At 43.2% G+C, this 17824-nt stretch overlaps 2 protein-coding genes across 3 annotated transcripts; both read left to right on the forward strand.

Moving 5' to 3' along the window:
• Positions 1–648: 648 nt before the first annotated feature.
• On the forward strand, positions 649–13182 carry LOC108918213 (5'-nucleotidase domain-containing protein 2-like). The gene is made up of 14 exons (XM_018725311.2): positions 649–1264; positions 2744–2928; positions 3201–3275; positions 3641–3696; positions 3993–4086; positions 6150–6278; positions 6714–6774; positions 7687–7789; positions 8015–8116; positions 8250–8331; positions 10447–10533; positions 11571–11711; positions 11829–11893; positions 12014–13182. The coding sequence occupies exons 1-14, from the start codon at positions 853–855 to the stop codon at positions 12273–12275; spliced, it is 1854 nt and encodes a 617-aa protein (XP_018580827.1). The 5' UTR covers positions 649–852; the 3' UTR covers positions 12276–13182.
• A 649-nt stretch (positions 13183–13831) lies between these two features.
• Positions 13832–17145, forward strand: LOC108918392 (protein FAM107B). Of its 2 annotated transcripts, none has more exons than XM_018725546.2 (5): positions 13832–14027; positions 14541–14734; positions 15033–15174; positions 15557–15698; positions 16726–17145. In XM_018725546.2, the coding sequence occupies exons 2-5, from the start codon at positions 14608–14610 to the stop codon at positions 16837–16839; spliced, it is 525 nt and encodes a 174-aa protein (XP_018581062.1). In that variant the 5' UTR covers positions 13832–14027; positions 14541–14607; the 3' UTR covers positions 16840–17145. The 2 variants fall into 2 exon arrangements, with proteins under 2 accessions (XP_018581062.1, XP_018581063.1); XM_018725547.1 differs by having other exon boundaries at positions 16721–16829.
• The last annotated feature ends 679 nt before the right edge of the window (positions 17146–17824 follow it).

Here is a 17824-nt window from a genome sequence, read left to right on the forward strand (position 1 = left end):
CTGACTCTACAAAAGATGTTCATTCAGCTCTCATAATGTTGCTGTATCATCAGAAATGTAGAAATTTGTGTTTATCTTATTTACCGCACAACACATTCTTCAGGAGCAGGACTGCAACATCAGTTTTTTTTGTTCTGTAATATTATGGAGCATGGTTCTTCCAGGATAAAAACTCAAAGACAATACAGTATTAGTGCAGTTATTTGTAGGATGGTGCAGCAGGTAGCATTGAAGGCCTACAGGTGCTGCGCTCTGATTCCAGTCCAATTCAGTGTGAACAGACTTTGCATGTTTTTGGTCCTGTATGTTTCCTTTGTGTGTGTGTGTGTGTGTGTGTGTGTGTGTGTGTGTGTGTGTGTGTGTGTGCGCTGACATGGACTGGTGTTCTGTCGCCGGTGTGCCCTGCCTCACGCCTTACATCGCCGAGATAGGCTCTGGACCTCCAGGACCCTGCTGCAGTGGACAATGCGGATGCTGGCAGCGGGTTTCCATCTCTAAATGGCTCTACTGTAAAGGTAAAAGGTAAATGTTGCTGTAAGGCCCGCGATGTACGGCCTCCTTAACCCTTTCAGCGGGAGGGACTTGCGGGAAAGGCGCTTTGTTCCCTTCTTAATCCCACCGGTGTCTCTGACTGCCGGCCGACGGGGAGCGCTGGGGAGACAGACGTTGGTTGGCTGGGAAACTCCGTTATGTAACAGGAGTGAGCTCGGTGGTGTGTGTGTGTGTGTGTGTGTGTGTGTGTGTGAGAGACAGCCACCTGAATCCTTGCCGTGGCCACCATGAAGTGTGAAGAAAACTGCCCCCCTGGCTGAAGGAATTTTATGCTGATTCGGACTTTACTGTAAAGTTTACATGAAGCTCCCGGACTTTCTTTGTGCCATGAATAATTGCGGAGACGTGGGCAGAACCTGTCGCGCGCTGTTTCGCTCTGCACGGGGCGCACGTCCGGGATCGGGATCGGGATCATCGGGACCCGGACCGGGACAGACACTGGGACTGGGACAGGCCGGTGCCCGAAGCTGCCCGTGCCGAACCGCGCTGCCCGGAGGTGTGGAAGAAGAAGAGGACCGAAAGAACGTCGGAAGGAAACTCGTTAAGGGGTCGCGACCCGTTGCCGTTCCCGCATCGTGCGTGGTGCAAAACAACAAGGAAGGTGGGGTGGGCGCGCGGACGTCCCGCGTGCGCTCCTTTTCCACGGAGCCCAAGGTGGACACCAAGGCGGACCTGCGGGCCCGGTACCGGGACATGAAGCGACTGGTCCACGGTGAGTGAGTGGCTCCGTCCTGACACACACACACACACACACACACACACAGAGGAGCAGCCGCGTGCGCGTTTTTGTTGTTCTCACTAAAATACATCATGTCATGATCGAAGTTTTTCGAGGTGTCGAAAAGTTATGCATGAAGGAAATACTTCTACGTTTCGCAGTTCTGTTTACGCCTGGAGTGTGTGTGTGAAGATGCCCTGCGAACAGGAGTGTGTGTGTGTGTGTGTGTATATGAGTGTATGTGTGCGGGCCAAGGAACCGTGTACCGCTCTCAGCATCTGACACTTTTCTCAAGCCACTTAGTTTTTACCTGTGCTAGCTATTCTTAACTGGAGTAATTAGGGTAAGTACCTTGTTCACAGGTATTACAACTGGAGGCGGGATTCGAACCTGCAACCTCTGAGGGTCAAAAGGCAGCAGCTCTCCTGTACTCTGTGTGCTGTAATATGCAGTTAGATGCACAACATCTTACTGCATGTTACAGAATCTTACTCTCCTATACAGAGTACAGGAGGAGAGGTCATCCTACACACACACACACATATATATGTATTATATATATATAATTCTTAATTTTTGTCTCTCCAGCTGTTTCAGTGGCCGAACTGGGACTAAGCTGTGTTTAGCATTACAATTTGGCGAGGAAGGGATTGCAGCACACGTGTTAGAAAGCATGTCTGAACTCTGTACATGACTGGATCTGAGGGATGAAACGCGAACGTGTTCCTGTCATCGAGAAGGTTTCGGTAATAGCTCGTTTCTTCTTCCTCTGCGGAGCGTTACAAAAGTAGCGCTTTTGGGGGCAGTTGGTAGCGTAGTGGTTAAAGCTACTGCCTTTGGATCTAAAGGTGGCGGGTTCGATCCACACCTCTGGCTGCAGTACCCTTGAGCAAGGCCCTTACCCTAAATCGCTCCAGTAAAATTACTCCACTGTCTAAACGGGTAAATAATTATAACCTTAACATTCTAAGTCACTTTGGAGAAAAGCGTCAGCTAAATGAATAAATGTAAGTAGCAATGGGGTTGACGAATTCCTTAATGACTGATAATATACATGGTTCATTAATCTAGAAATCATTTTATGTTTTCCCCAACCCTCCCAGAGACCGAGCTCATCTGTCGCTTGAAATATGTGTGATCACACACAGTACGGTCATATCGCACATAGTATGGCATAACTACTTGTCAGTTATTGGGGGGGGGGGACGACAAACATTAACAGTGTTAAGAGTATTACTCAGTGGAGGCATCTACAACATGGTGTAAGAGTAGACTTTTTGCATTCTTTCATTTTTTATTTTCACTTCAATGGGTTTACCATGAACAAGAACCCTAACCCACATATGACCCCCCTCCCTTTTCCTGCACCTCCCACCCCTGGGAACGCAACAAACATGCTTAAACGTTGGAGGTGTATAGGTCCTACGGTCACACCTCACCATGGGTTGACTAGTAATCCCTGTGTTCTCCCAGATCTCATCCCACCGGGTGTCTGCAACCTGCTGAGCTCCTCTACCATCTATGCCAACAACGAGGTCAGCTTAGAGGAGGTGGACATCTACGGTTTTGACTACGACTACACGCTAGCCCTGTACTCCAGCACTCTCAACAGTATGATCTACAACACGGCACGGGACATCCTGGTCAAACAGTACAAGGTTTGTGCTTGCTGGAGGCCATCATCTTAGCTCCAATAGTCTGAAACCAGAAGTCCAAGGAGGGGCTGAAACAGGGACATGTTCAAACTACTGCTCTGGTTTCTGACTCTGGATGCATTTATTTTCTAGTTTGTTTGCTAGATGTTTGTTAACAAAATAAAGAAGACACGTACAGAAGACATTGTGCGGTACTGTATGTGTAAATATGTCAGTCTGCATTGTCCCAAGGGTTCGTGCAAAGTGAAATGATCCCCGTTAATCTCCTTGAACAGTATCCAGAGGGTATCTCGAAATATGACTACATTCCCAACTTTGCTACAAGAGGACTTCACTATGACATTCAAAAGGTATGCCGTAAAAATTGCTCAACGCTACATCACTGCTGTGCTATTTTAATGGAGAATATAGATTTCATTATAGTTTTCATGATTATTGTGACCTCGTTTTTTTTGTCATAATGAGATTACGTCCTTCTCTTTTGATAAAATTGTTGCTTTTTAAAGCATTATTTGTTTGCATTAAGCCAAACTGCATTTTTACCCCAATGCACCGGTAAGGAGGGACGACCGAAGATGTAGGACAAGGTGCAGGGATAAGTTTAAAAGCCGATAAGGGATTGCTTGTTTGCCAACATTTCAAACATCAAAACAAGATAGGCCTGAGAGAGGTCACTGGGTTATGTAACAAGTGTGAAGGACATTTTCTCCTCCAGGGACTTTTGATGAAAATAGACGCCTTCCACTATATCCAGCCGGGCACAGTTTACAGGTTAGGCAATTTTGTGTGGTTTATTTTAGCTCTCATATGCTCTCTGTCAGGAAAGTCTCTGCTATACGGTAATATCCACTTCTTTATATTGCGACATATTTTTTTATACTACACTGCATACCTGTTATATTCTGTTAAAAATGTATATTTATTATAAATTCTATTTTGAGCATATCACATAACCATATCTTGATGAAGCAGAAGCACGTGTTGTTATTCTGATACAGTGTTCAGCAATGAGGGGCACTGAAAGTTAAAGAAAGAAAGGAAAAACAGCAGCTCTCTAATGTTGGCAGGGGTCTGCGACCTGTTCCAGATGACGAAGTCCTTCAGCTGTATGGGGGAACATACCATGTTCCTCTGCACAAGGACAGCGGTTTCTACGGCAAGGTCCATGAGCGTCACTCCAAAAACTCTGCGCTACAAGATCTTGTCTCTCCTTGTTCATGTCTGACTGGGGTTTCGTTTTATGCTCAATTCGGGGGGGGGGGGGGGGGGGGGGGAGAAAAAAATCACTTTTTATGACTGCATTTACATTTATTTATTTATCAGACACTTTTCTCCAAAGCAACTTCCCATGAACTCTATGTAGTATCAGCCCACACACCTTATTCACCGTGGTGACTTACACTGCTAGATACACTACTTACACTGGGTCACTCACCCATACACCAGTGGAACACACTTTCTCTCTCTGTCACTCACACACTATGGGGAACCTGAACAGAATGTCTTTGGACTGTGGGAGGAAACCAGAGCACCCAGAGGAAAACCACACAGACACAGGGAGAACATGCAAACTCCACACAGACTGAGCAGGGATTGAACCCATGTCCTCTTGCACCATCCAGGCGCTGTGATACAGCAGCACTACTTGCTGTGGGAGGGAGGGATGGATGGAAATTCATTTGCATACAGCAGCTGATACAGAGACGTACAGACACGACCCAAACGCACAGACAATACAAATAGCTGCGCGCGCGCGCACACACACACACACACACACACACACACACACATTTTCGGAACCGCTTGTCCCATACGGGGTCGCGGGGAACCGGAGCCTACCCGGCAACACAGGGCGTAAGGCCAGAGGGGGAGAGGACACACCCAGGACAGGACAGGACACCAGTCCGTCGCAAGGCACCCCAAGCGGGACTTGAACCCCAGACCCACCAGAGAGCAGGACCCGGTCCAACCCACTGTGCCCCCCATAGCTGCAATATAAGTTAAATACACACAGACACATTTTCAGAACCGCTTGTCCCATACGGGGTCACGGGGGAACCGGAGCCTACCCGGCAACACAGGGCGTAAGGCCGGAGGGGGAGGGGACACACCCAGGACGGGACGCCAGTCCGTCGCAAGGCACCCCAAGCGGGACTCGAACCCCAGACCCACTGGAGAGCAGGACAACCCACTGTGCCACCGCGCCCCCCTTATAAGTTAAATAAATGAAGTTAAATATAAATTAGGAGGGATGATATACCATTAACTGGAATTAACAACACCTAAAAAACTATCCTGACTTGAGTGTAGTTCTTAGTGCTGCTCCAAAGGTTGCTGGTTCAGATCTCATCTATTGCTATAGTACCCTTGAGTAAATACTTACCATAAATTGCTCCAGTAAAACTCACCCAGGTGTATAGAGGGGTAAACAACTGTAGGTACCTTTAACACTGCAAGTTGCTTTGGAGAAAAATGTGAGATAAATGTAAACATAATTTAATAGGTAATTTTGGGATTATAAATAATATTCAGATGAAGCTAGGGCCAAGTATCAGCTCTTGATGGAAAACCTTTATGTCTTGGCAGTTGCTTTGCTGCCTGCCAGTTCGAATTAGTCAGGTGAGCTGCCGAGGGTCCGGTTCTTTGATGGTCTCCTGTTTTCACATTCCTTTTGTTTCCGAAAAGCCTCCCTGTTGAGAAACGGGAACAGTGGGGCCAGCAGTTCTCCGTTCCCTTCTTTCACGTCAAATCCCTTACTGCACAGTGTATAAATTTAGGGCTGGTGGGAGGTGTCTCCACAATGTTCAAACAAGCCTCATGTGTTGCCCTCAGTATTTGCAGACCATTGACAATATTTATTTGGTCCCCCAATAATTAAGAAGTTTTGCAGCCCAGGTAGACTGGAATTTAGCAGTCTCCACGTTGTGTTCACCATCCAAATAACTTAGAGATTAGCAGTGGGGCAGTGCCAAAGATATCACCTGCACTTTCTGATTACTTATGTTCTTGTTTGACTTTGGCCAGGAAGCACAAGCTTTTTTTCCCACCTGTTTGACATTATATCGCATTTTCAACACAAATCTATTTATGAGCAATGGTAATATTACGTGGTTTTTAAATGTTAAGGGAATTCAAAAAAAAGGATTTTTTTTTCTGAGTGAATATGCTCTTGAGCATGTGTATGTCAGTGCTTACCTTTCTTGGCTGATGTTCTTCACCTGCAGGGTCCCAAGGTCAAACAATTCATGGATGTGTTCTCTATTCCTGAGATGACTTTGCTTGCAGTGGCCAATCATTACTTCCTCTCCAACAACATTGACTATGATCCCGTGCATCTCTACAAGGACGTCTCAGTGAGTGCACAAACCAAGTTAATGTTCTTCAGGAAGCCTGTAGCCAGTTCCCCAGCTAACACATAGTTGGAGTTCTTCAGGTTGATTATTGAAAACGAAAGACACACACTGAAGATCCACGTGCAGAGGGTTTGTTGTTCCATTCCATATCCCCTCCCATGTTCATTAAGTAGAAATAGTTAAGAAAAGCATTTAATTGTGGGAAAATTAATACAGATTAATTACCAGAGCTATGCATCTCTAGAAGGCAGAATCAGGATTTTGACATTTTGGGTTTCCTGCCAAAAAAAAAAAAAAAAAAAAACTGTAGTGCTTGGTTTAAAGTTTCATCTGAAAACATCTGAAAATTAGAGATAAGTCATCATCAGATTAGTGTAGTTATTCCTTTTGTCCTGATAGTATCATGGCAATTATTCCATTATGGTTTTTCCTCAGGAAGCTGTTGGAATGGTGCATATCCAGGGCTACATGTACAAATGGATCATGCAGGATTTGGGTACGTGTTACCGACTCCTCATCTGCCGCAGACAAATAATTCTGTGATAGATGGATTATATATATGATGCATCGCTGATTATACGCGGTTAGCATGTATATACAGTATTTAAATATTATAGTTCAATAATACAGTATTAGGCCAGGAAGTGGGTCTAAATATCCTAATTAATTAATCTTTTTAACACATTTTTAATGACTTGTGTGGAGTTTTGACAATTAAAAGCCTATGTAAGCTTATACTGTAAGACTAACACATATATACTGTAAAACAAAAGTAATAACTGAATTATAGTCTTAATGAAGGTATATGTATATCCTTTTTATACAACATATTTTTTATTCTGTACAAATGGCATTTTCCCTCATTATGCCGTTATTTTACTTCTACAACGGATATTTTATTCTGCACAGTAGTTTGTATCAGATACATGGAAACAATGATCGCTCATGTCCAAGTAGGGTTTGATGAGGCTGATCAGACTCCTCTCTCTTAATATAGGCACTGTATGAAGAAAGACATTCCTTTAAGCAGTTTACTAACACAATTCTTCTATAACAAAACCAACTACACACTTATCGTTAAAAGTATATAACAATTTCATCGACAATGTCAACCAATCACATCTGTCAATTGAGGTAAATACAAAGCTTGAAATAGCAGATTCAGTACTATTATTAATTCATAATTCATTTTCTACAAAGGAACTTCATGTTAAGTTACTTACAACTGTTTAGCCTTTTATCTATTACATCGAGTCAGTGCAAGTACCGTAATAAATGGTACTACATCTCGTACTATTTCAATATTCTATATTGTTTTAAATGGGCTGTCTGATATATGTTGAGATGCAGGATGGTATTGTTTGTATAAATTCATGATGTGTTTCATTACTAATTTTTATTTCTTCAGAAAAATACATCCTCCGCGGGGATGAAACGTATGCTGTGCTCCATCGCTTGGTCAACAATGGCAAGAAGCTCTTCCTCATTACCAACAGCCCCTTTGGGTTTGTGTGAGTGGCAGCGGGGACCATTCGTCATGCTTGTAATGTCCTATTGCCTTAGAGCAGACAGAGACTTGAAACTGTGTAAGTTTCAAGGTTCCCTGATCATGCCCTGGTTGACTGGTATGGCACCTCTGCCCTCAGTGACATGCTTGGCTTGATGCTGGACACAAAAGTGCCCAAAAAGGCCCTTAGTTCCAGGTACTGAATATGTGCTTATACTTCTAATTCTAGGAACAAAGGCATGATGTATATGGTAGGAAAAGAATGGAGAGACTTCTTTGACGTTGTTATTGTTCAGGCCGACAAACCACACTTCTTCAACGACTGCGTCAAGTGAGTCTTCCTGCGCTTCTTCTTTCGTTCCGCACTGAGAGAACACACGTTGTGCTCCAGTGACACTTAAGATGCTGTGTTTTTGGACTAACGAGTACAGGATGTATTGAAGTCCTTCGTTTTTTTTGTCCAGGCCTTTCAGACGTTTGGATAATAATGGGGACCTTCAGTGGGACAAGATCAACAGTTTGGACAAAGGACACGTCTACAAACAGGCAAGTGCAACTGTATGTGTAACACATCACCAAGCAACAGTAAACATTTTTATCACTTGTTTCAGTGTAATGGGTACTCCAAGAGTCAGGGAGAAATCTGCATTCACACTTTCAACCCATCATTTACATTTATTCACTTAGCAGATGCTTTTCTCCAAAACAACTTACACTGGATACTATGTAGTGTTATGAGCCCACACACCTTATTCACCAAGGTAACTTACACTGCTAGATACACTACTTACACTGGGTCACTCATCCATAGATCAGTGGAACACACACTCTCTGTCACTCACACGCCAATCTGTATGGACAGCATGTCTTTGGAGTGTGGGAGGAAACCAGAGCACCTGGAAGAATCAGACATGGGGAGAACATGCAAACTCCACACAGACTGAGTGGGGATCGAACCCCTGTTTTCCTCACACCACAGAGGCACTTTAAGACAGTAGCGCTACTCGCTGTGCCACCGTGCCGCCCATCACTGACAGTAATGCTACTAGGAACTAATGGTGATGAAGGCTATAGTTGAAACATGCTTGTACTACACTTTTGAGTCCCACTTGCACCCGTAGTACCCTTGAGCAAGGTACTTACCCTAAATTGCTGTAGTAAAACTGCCCAGCTATATAAACTGGTAAATAATTGTAGGTAACCTAACATTGTAAGTTGCTTTGGAGAAAAAGCATCAACTAATTGAACAACTGTACGTTATACACAGAATTTGGAACAAATTGCAAAACTCTTCTGGATGGTTTTTTGTGAATAAATTTGGTTTACAGACATTTACCTCATTGTGAGGGGGGATGTGGTAATGGGGTGGGTTTGACCAGTACCTCGCTGTTTGGGAAGGATGGGCTTCGACTCCTGCTTGGGTGCGAGGCGGTTATGTGTTTCTCCCTCTGTGTGTCTCCCCAACATACAGAAGACGGCATTGACAACCCCCTTCTGTTCCTCCCTTGCCGTGAAAACCATACGGGTGGTCGCCATGGGTCAGATTTGACTTAATGGCGTCAACAACCTCATTGTGTACCCAATGAAGAAATTTACCAGTGTCCACCAGCTTTTGCTTTATCTATAACAACTAATTAGTGTTTGCTGACCTTTTTTCACTTGTTATCTATGGTCGCCTTCTTGAATTTTACTGCATTTGAAATGAAATGGTGTATCTTATCATTTGCATGTGGTTGGGTCTGTGTTTGTGAAATAAGATGCAAAAAATTGTAAAACAAAAAAGAACTTTTCCCCCAGGCTCATTATTTCTTCTTTCTGTGACTGGTCTGGTCAGCGCCTGCTTTGGCAGTTGTACTTGTTTTACTTGAGCAGCACTGGATCGTATGGAGTAGTATCCATCTGCCAAGCCAACCTATGGCTGAAATATGATGGATTTTTTTGGTTTCGAGAGCATTTGTCTGAACAAAGTAGCATTTACCACAAGTATGCCAGCACCAGGTTTTTGAAACTCGTGCCAGCAGAGGGAAAGGTAGCATTGTTCTCATTCATTTGGCATTGGTAGTGTAGTGGTTCGAGCTGTGACCTTTGCATCCATAGATTGCAGGTTTGAATCCCACCTCCAGCTGCAGTATCTGTGAGCAACATACTTACCCTAAAGATGACTGCAGTGAAATTATCCAGCTGTATAAATGGGTAAAGAACTGTAGGTACATTAATATTGTAAGTTGCTTTGGAGAAAACTGTTAGCTAAATGATTAAATGTAAATCACACACACGCTGGCTGAAACCGCTTGTCTCGAGTGGGGTCATGGCGAGCTGGAGCCTAACCCAGCAACACAGGGCGCAAGGCTGGAGGGGGAGGGGACGCATCCCAAGCAGGACTCGAACCCCAGACCCACCAGAGAGCAGAACCCGGAAAAGTGTTCTGCAGCACCGCACCCCCTCAGATGTAAATCAGTGCAGATAAATTATTTAGTCTCTTTTGTTCAGCAGTGTGGATTTCAAGATCTCACGTAACCTCATAGTTGCAGCTGATGTTAACACCCATATCCCATGTATCTCTCTCAAATCTACTGCTTTCTCCCCGGTTCCCTCATCTAGTGGGGCGGATGACTGTGTTGCCCTCATCCATCTCTTGCTGGTTTGTTTCCTTTGTTGCAGGGAAACCTCTTTGACTTCCGGAGACTCACAGGCTGGAGGGGCTCCAAGGTGCTCTACTTTGGGGACCACCTCTACAGTGACTTGGCAGTGAGTGACTGACATTTCTGGTAATGAGCTGTGGTTCACTGGACACTGTGAGTACTGTGCTCCAAGACTAAGGGCTGCTTACTGTTGCCTCTTCATTTATATTGTCTTTAGGATGGGTTTTTTCATGCTCACAAAAGATGGATTCAAAAACATCACATCCGTTGGTTACATTTCTTTAATGTTTGTTATCTTACACTAAAGAATTCCATCAGCACTCAGACGTCACGTAATTTCCACAACTTCTTTCCTGAAGTCATCCGTCTCCTCAATAAAATCACCTTCACTGCTGTTTGAAAGTATGTGAACCCCGTGTGTCCCTTAGTTTTACCATAAAATGGTTATTTAATGAGAATCAGTGTTTCTCATGTGACATAATAGGTGTGTAATGACCAATTCCATATGTTGCTTTAGAGGAAATCATGTGTGTAGTAAAAACATGTTAGTGGTGCAGGTGCAAAGAAAAGTGAAGCCCAAGTTGCCTTGGTTGCACCAAGTAGGTATGTAAAATCAGGGGTGTAAAACAGTAATTTATAAGAATATTTTAATATTTTATACATGCATGGTTACCATCCTTATAGGGTTCACATACTTTCAAGCAGCACTGTAGGTGCTCCCTCCAACCATTTCTGGTTGTGTTCTAAGTCTTGTTTATATTTGCACTACTTCTCTTAACTGCACACTGCCATCATCTTCACACTGCTGTTGATTGCACTGTTGTATATTATTTTGGACTACTGTTTGTCTCTGCAGTCTGGTTGCATCTGTTTTGTATATTGTTATTCTCCTTTTCTTCGCTGTCTTGTATATTGTTATTTTTCATATTTGGCATCGAACCACAACCAATTCCAGTACGCTATATAGCAGCAATAAAGGGTTCTGAGTTCTAAACGGTCAGGTGAAAATCAAGCTCTGTATCTGAATGTGCTAAGGAAGGAGTGTAGTATGCAGCTGTCCAGGTGTGAAAGAGTTCTTCACTGGCTAACGTCCTGCTTGATATTGCAGATGTGCATATGGCTGTGTATGTGTGAACCTTCCAGGACCTGATGCTATGGCATGGCTGGCGTACGGGAGCCATTGTACCAGAACTGGAGCTGGAGACCAAAGTGCTGAGCACAGAGCAGTACACCCAGAGTCTCACCTGGATGCAGGCCCTCACAGGACTCCTTGAGCGTATGCAGGTACTTTGTCCATCATACATTTCGTCGCTATTCGTTGTTATTATTCTTATTGATACGTACTGAGCGTTTCATTCAAATCAACATGAGTTAGTTTTCATCCATCTCCTGGTTTTTCAGATGCATCGTGACCCAGAGTCCAGGGAAGTTTTGTTGGAGTGGATGAAGGAAAGAGAGGAGCTCCGGTTAGTATGAAGGTTGTGCAGTGATTTGTTGATCATTTCATTGCTCAGATGAGAAATGAAATGATCAACAAATCATGTAACAGAGGCTTCGTCGGTGTCCCCCTTCCTCTCTCTATACAGAAGCAAGACCAAGAACATGTTCAATCCTCATTTTGGCAGCATCTTCCGCACTTATCACAACCCAACTTACTTCTCACGACGCCTGTCTCGCTTTTCTGACCTCTATATGGCATCCATCAGCTGTCTGCTCAACTATGACCTGTCCTACACCTTCTACCCACGGCGGACACCCTTGCAGCATGAGCCTCCCCTTTGGATGGACCAGCTGTGCACTGGCTGCATGAAGACCCCCTTTCTTGAGGAGATGACACACATTCGCTAAGCAACCAGAAATGACCGTGTCTGGAGACCAATCAACATGTCAAAAACTGTCAAACAGATCCTGACCCAGAAATGTGGCTGCCAGCTGCACTAAGTAAAGCTTATGGGTAGTGACGAGCTCAGCGTAGATCAAGCTGGAATAAAATGTGGTGGGAACCTTTAGGATAAACTCATAATGTCTCTTCTGAGTACAAAGCAAAGATGTCTATATAAGACTGAGAACAACGTATCCAAAAAGCTGCATCACACATAAACATAAAGTCTAAAGAGTAAATATACTTATAAATATATATATTTGATTCATAGAGTGCAGGAATATTCCAGTAATGAATATTCTTATTACTGTTTTCAAGAGCTAATGGATTTCTAACTGATTACCTCACTTTTAGTGAAGCTCACTATTTTTTCTAAAGATGTTACTTACCCATCAGCAAAGGAAATAAGAGATGCTGAAATGAACAATATTAACTCAGAATAGCCATTAAACTCAAAAATGCTAATACAATGAAAGCAAACGTGATAATTAGTGCAGATGACACCACTGAATTTTTTTTCTTTGTTTTAGTTTTTGGATATCCTTTAATAAATCTGTTTCTTTGTATGTGTTAGAAGAACACTTGTAGCCTGATTTGTAACCAGTTAGTGAAAGAAAAACTTAACATATAGCCCTTCATTTGACCTTTTTCTCAGATAATTACTCGAATTTAACAGATCTGAAAATGTGGTCCCGGTGTTTTTGTACATTTGTCTAGTGAGGTACAGCTATTCCGCTGAGGGAAATTCTTTATACTGTCTGTGTGCGAGGAAGACTATTCTAAATGACATAAATAATTAAATTTGTATTTGACTGTAGCCTGCAATTTTTTAAGCCGATCAGTTTTCACAAACCAGTTTTTAAATGTGTGAAAACTTGAATTAAAAAGATCAAACACATTGATTGATAAATATGTGTTGAATTATCTACCACTACAGTTATCATCATCATCATCACAGTAATGGTAATAATTATTAACAGTACATATTAATAAATGATCATTTAACCACATAAAAAATAGATGATAGGATAGAGGGACCATATGAGAAGATAATGGAGACAACAATTTAAAAACCTTTGATTCAATCATGCTCTTTTAATAGCTTCTCATAATAAAATAGTATCGTCATTTCGCTGATCTTAGGAGTTAGAAGAAAATGTTTAGTTAGACCTGTGAACCATGGCATATTGGATAGATAGATAGATAGATGTGGTCAAGTATTAGATTATAACTATATAAGTACCTCATATTACCCTGCCGTATTAATTAATAATGATGTAGCCCCATTATTATACTGTATACGCTATTTATAATGATATGTGATGTTTTTTCTTCGTTTTTACTATAACATACGCACGGTACACGGGTAGAGAACAGACTTAATCGTTTTGAAAGTTTTTATTGTTCTCTATCTATGCGTGGAGCGCGTGGCGCAGAACGTGTCTTTGCGGTAAGTAGCACGCAATCGGCGCGCGCCGCCAACTAAACCATATTAGGAACAGGTGGAGACGCAGGACGCGCGCGCTCTCAAAAAGAGCAGTTCTGCGGGCTGCCGCGTGAGTACGGCAGGGCGCCCCCTTGTGTCGCATCGCGGAAAGACACATAGCCCCCCCTGCCCTGCCAAACAAAGGTAGAGCCGCTTTTCTCAGGTGTCACCGCCCCCGGATCGGTGACAGTCACCGTCTCTGTGCGCTTCGCAGGCAGGCGCTGTTGCTCCGGTAAGTGTTTGTTTTGTTTATTTGTAATTGCGTTGACCGTTTGTTTGACGCTCGACTGCGAGGACGAGCGTGGCCGTGGAGCGCGCTCTTTTTTTTTTTTTTTTTTGCACTCCTTAGCATGAACAAACTATATAACAAATTTCTTCATGCAGCTCAATCGGCTTCACTTATCAATTATTTCCTTACCTGTTGCTTTTATTCTAAGGATGTGCTGTATCTGCCCTGTGCAGCAGGGTATTTTTGTGGTACAGCTCAGTGCTAAGTTTGACAAAGAGCCTACAGCAGCAGCAGGGAGCAGGCCTTCTAACTTGTTGTATTGACAGCTGGTAACCTTTCAGCTCCATGTCCTTTACTGCTGTGTTACCATGCCACAGGCCTCTTCATTATTTCCTCTGTGAAGTGTACATGGCAACCCTATTATTATAACCAAAAGGGATTCCTATTAGTGGTCTTTCTCCGTAGAATCATAGCAATGCTTAGTCACTAATTTGTTTTGGTCTCTGGCTTCACGAGGCTGTGGGATGCATCAGGAGCTGTGGCTGAGGACCCACGTGTTGTCATCCTCAAGGCCATTAGCACTATGACATCTGCCAGCAGTAGGTCCTACACTGATGTGATGACAACCATCTCTACCACATCTGCCTCCAGCGGTACCGGTGATGTGGTGTCTACTACATCCAGAAGCATGAAGCAAGCATACAGCACAGGTAAATTCACTTTCCCACACTATTGCAGTGTTACAGCTTCATTATATTGTAGTTACCCTGACTTTACTGGTCAGTGCTTTTCAGTTCTAGGTAAAAATACTTGTTTCCTTTCTCTGATGCAACACTGTCTACCATAAAGCTCTCTCCCTTTTTGAAGGAGACTGATTTAGAAACTGTTAGATTATTCATATTTCAGTTGTCCTGTTAGACATTTTGTTTGTGTTTTGAATGGAAATTGAGAGGTAACATTTTTCATTTGGTCTAGGGTATCAATATGAGCATCATTTGTGCATTGTAGATGGTGTCAAATCCCAGGTTACCTGCAGTCCTGCATCACAGAACCAGCCCAAGTCCACTGTGCCCAGCACAGCAGCTAATCCAGTCAAAGCCTCCAGAACCCACCAGGAACTACACAAAGAGCTGCTGCTGGCTTACAAAAAGTAAGACCCTTATTAAACACTGTATGGTGGGAAATGTTACAGGTGGACACAACTAAAAGGGTACTGGGTGCTTTAAATGGAAAGGACCCTTTTGTCTGTCTCTTGCTTCCATACTTGGCTATAAAAAATGAATGACACTCTCTTGCATCTTTTGTGTCAGGGCAGAATGTGCACTGACTGCAACCATACACCCTCTCACACAGGCATTCCCTCTGTTCTAAGCCCAACAATCCAACCTGGGCAAATGATACCACCAGCATAGTGCTGGGCAGAGAAATTAGTGTTTAGTACTCTGCTGAACTCAGCCCTCCAGCAAAAAATGTTGTTCATGTCACCTAAGTGCTTTGCGCGCTTCTGATCGCTGCTGGGGTCCCTGTGGCAGGGGGCTGGTGGTGTGCAGCAGGCCAGAGCTGCAGTTGGTACTGGAAAGACGGCGGAGAGAGCAGGCAGTGAAGGAGGAAGGGGAGCAGGGAAGGTCCCCTCTGGAGAAGGTGCTGCTCAAGAGGCAGCAGATAAACCAGGAGGTGAGATTGGGTGCAAAGCGCAGCTTCGCTTACGTGTCCCTGCCAGAATGGGCTATAGTTCAAAAATCAGATTATAGCCTGAATGACCCGTGCGCAGTAGCTATGGACATTTAAGGGTTTTGGTGTACGACATGGCCAGAATTGTTCCAGTGGGTCAAACAAGATTCTTTCAGTTAAAGAAATTGGTAGTTTCCAGTCCTGGTGCTTTTAAGCCCTGGAGTATGCTAGGGGTTTTATTTTTTTAGTATTGTTGCACAATTTGAAATATTATAGTTTAGCTATCACTTTTCTCCAAATCGATGTACAATGTTAAGCTACCTGCAATTTTCACATTTATGCACGCGCGCACAAGCTGCGGCAAGCTGGAGCCTAACCCAGGTAATTTTTACTGGAGCAATTTAGGGTAAATACCTTGCTCGAGGCTACTACAGCCAGAATTGGGATTCACACCTGCAACCTTTGGGTCCAAAGGCAGCAGCTTTCACCAGTTATCGGTCTGAACTTTCCAACTAGTTCCAGCCATGTCTGTTGGCATAAGGAGCTCTTGAATATGTATTACAATCTACAGGGAAAGTACTGGAATAGTTGCAGGTATACCTGTTTTGATACTGTACTGTATATTCCCTTTATTTAACCATTCTTAAAATGGATCAAATTAGTTTGCTGTATGTGAACTACTCATTCATGTGCTTCTAAAAATGAAGGTACTGTAGTAACAATTAAAATTCCACAGTATTTTTGCCTGTTTTGCAAGGCGAAACTTTTTTGCCATCAGTCTTATCGATGGATGTGTAGTCATCGGCACACTTTAAAGGTATTAGTTATTGAATTGACATCCCAAGGCTGCTTTCAGTCAGAATGGAGCATCTCCAGAGCACCAGCCTAAATATCTAAGCAACAAGGTAATGTTGTCATAAAACACATCTCAACCTTAGTCCTGTAGTGAAACTGGACAAGCTCCAATTCGTTTTTGAAATATGAAGCTATTTTAAAACGCAATGCTGTCACTTGTGTTTTATGAGCCCAGAAAGAGAAACAGCAGGAGAAGGCCAAAGATGACCCTCAGCTGTTGGAGATTCTGAAAGTTCGGCAAAACCTGCGGAAGATCCATTCCACGCTGTACAAAACGCCCACTTCATGATAATATATGGAGTCCAATTGTTCTGCAATATGTATTATTTAATGATTATGCCTCTTAAAAATCCTCTTCGGTTTTGAGGGGATGAAATCCTAATGGATTTCTGTCTTGCTGACTTGGCAAAATCACCACATCGACTCCCATCTGCCAAATAGGAGTTCAGTCTCAATGTTTGGAGGCACTTTTGGGAGACTAATAAGTACAACTTGAGCATTTAACTGTCAGTATTTTGATTTGGTCTGTTTTGACTCTGTCTTTTGCTCTCGCTGCAATGCTGCGTTCTGTAAATAAAATGGACATTTCACTCCCTTTCGTTGAACACTGTGTTAAAATACTGTCCCTTAAAGATGGTGAAAAATCACTTTTGTTGCACTTGTTACCGCTACCAGTATTGTTTAGCTCTGCTTATATATCTTCACTGTCACTACTACATTGTCTCTACTCCTACCACAGATGTACTTTAAATTTTGTTGGTGTTAGGAATAAAAATGAATTTGAACTGAGTGAATTCAATTCAGTGCTGTCTTTCCTATATTACAGCCTGAAGTTGTCACTTGTGTTCCTCTTTATTTCCAGTTACATTTGTTAGCCTTATCAACTATGGGAATGCTTGTGCAAAGAGAGGGATTAGGACTAAACGTGGTTCTTGGGATGATAAATTTTAAAATCAGCATTTTTGTTTCCTGCTTGAAATGGGAATTATGGCTACTGCAGCCATCGCCTCAGGATTCCCACTACGGCCAGAATCCCGTAAGGAACCATTTCCTACAAAGCAGCTTTACTGCAAATATTCTTTAACGTTGAGGCTCCACCAAGCGCTGTGCATGTTTTATAGTTGCTTCAGCAACGGCCGTCTGCTGACGAGTAAAACTATATCCGAGCGCACTACAGAATTTTTGAAAATAAGGCGGGTTAAGGCATGCCCTCCCTCACGTGATGAGTCGGCACGTGAGCACCGGGTGCGCGACTCATTCCGGTCATATGACAG

The sequence above is a fragment of the Scleropages formosus genome, chromosome 22, assembly GCF_900964775.1.
Source record: "Scleropages formosus chromosome 22, fSclFor1.1, whole genome shotgun sequence".
Taxonomy (NCBI): Eukaryota; Metazoa; Chordata; class Actinopteri; order Osteoglossiformes; family Osteoglossidae; genus Scleropages; species Scleropages formosus.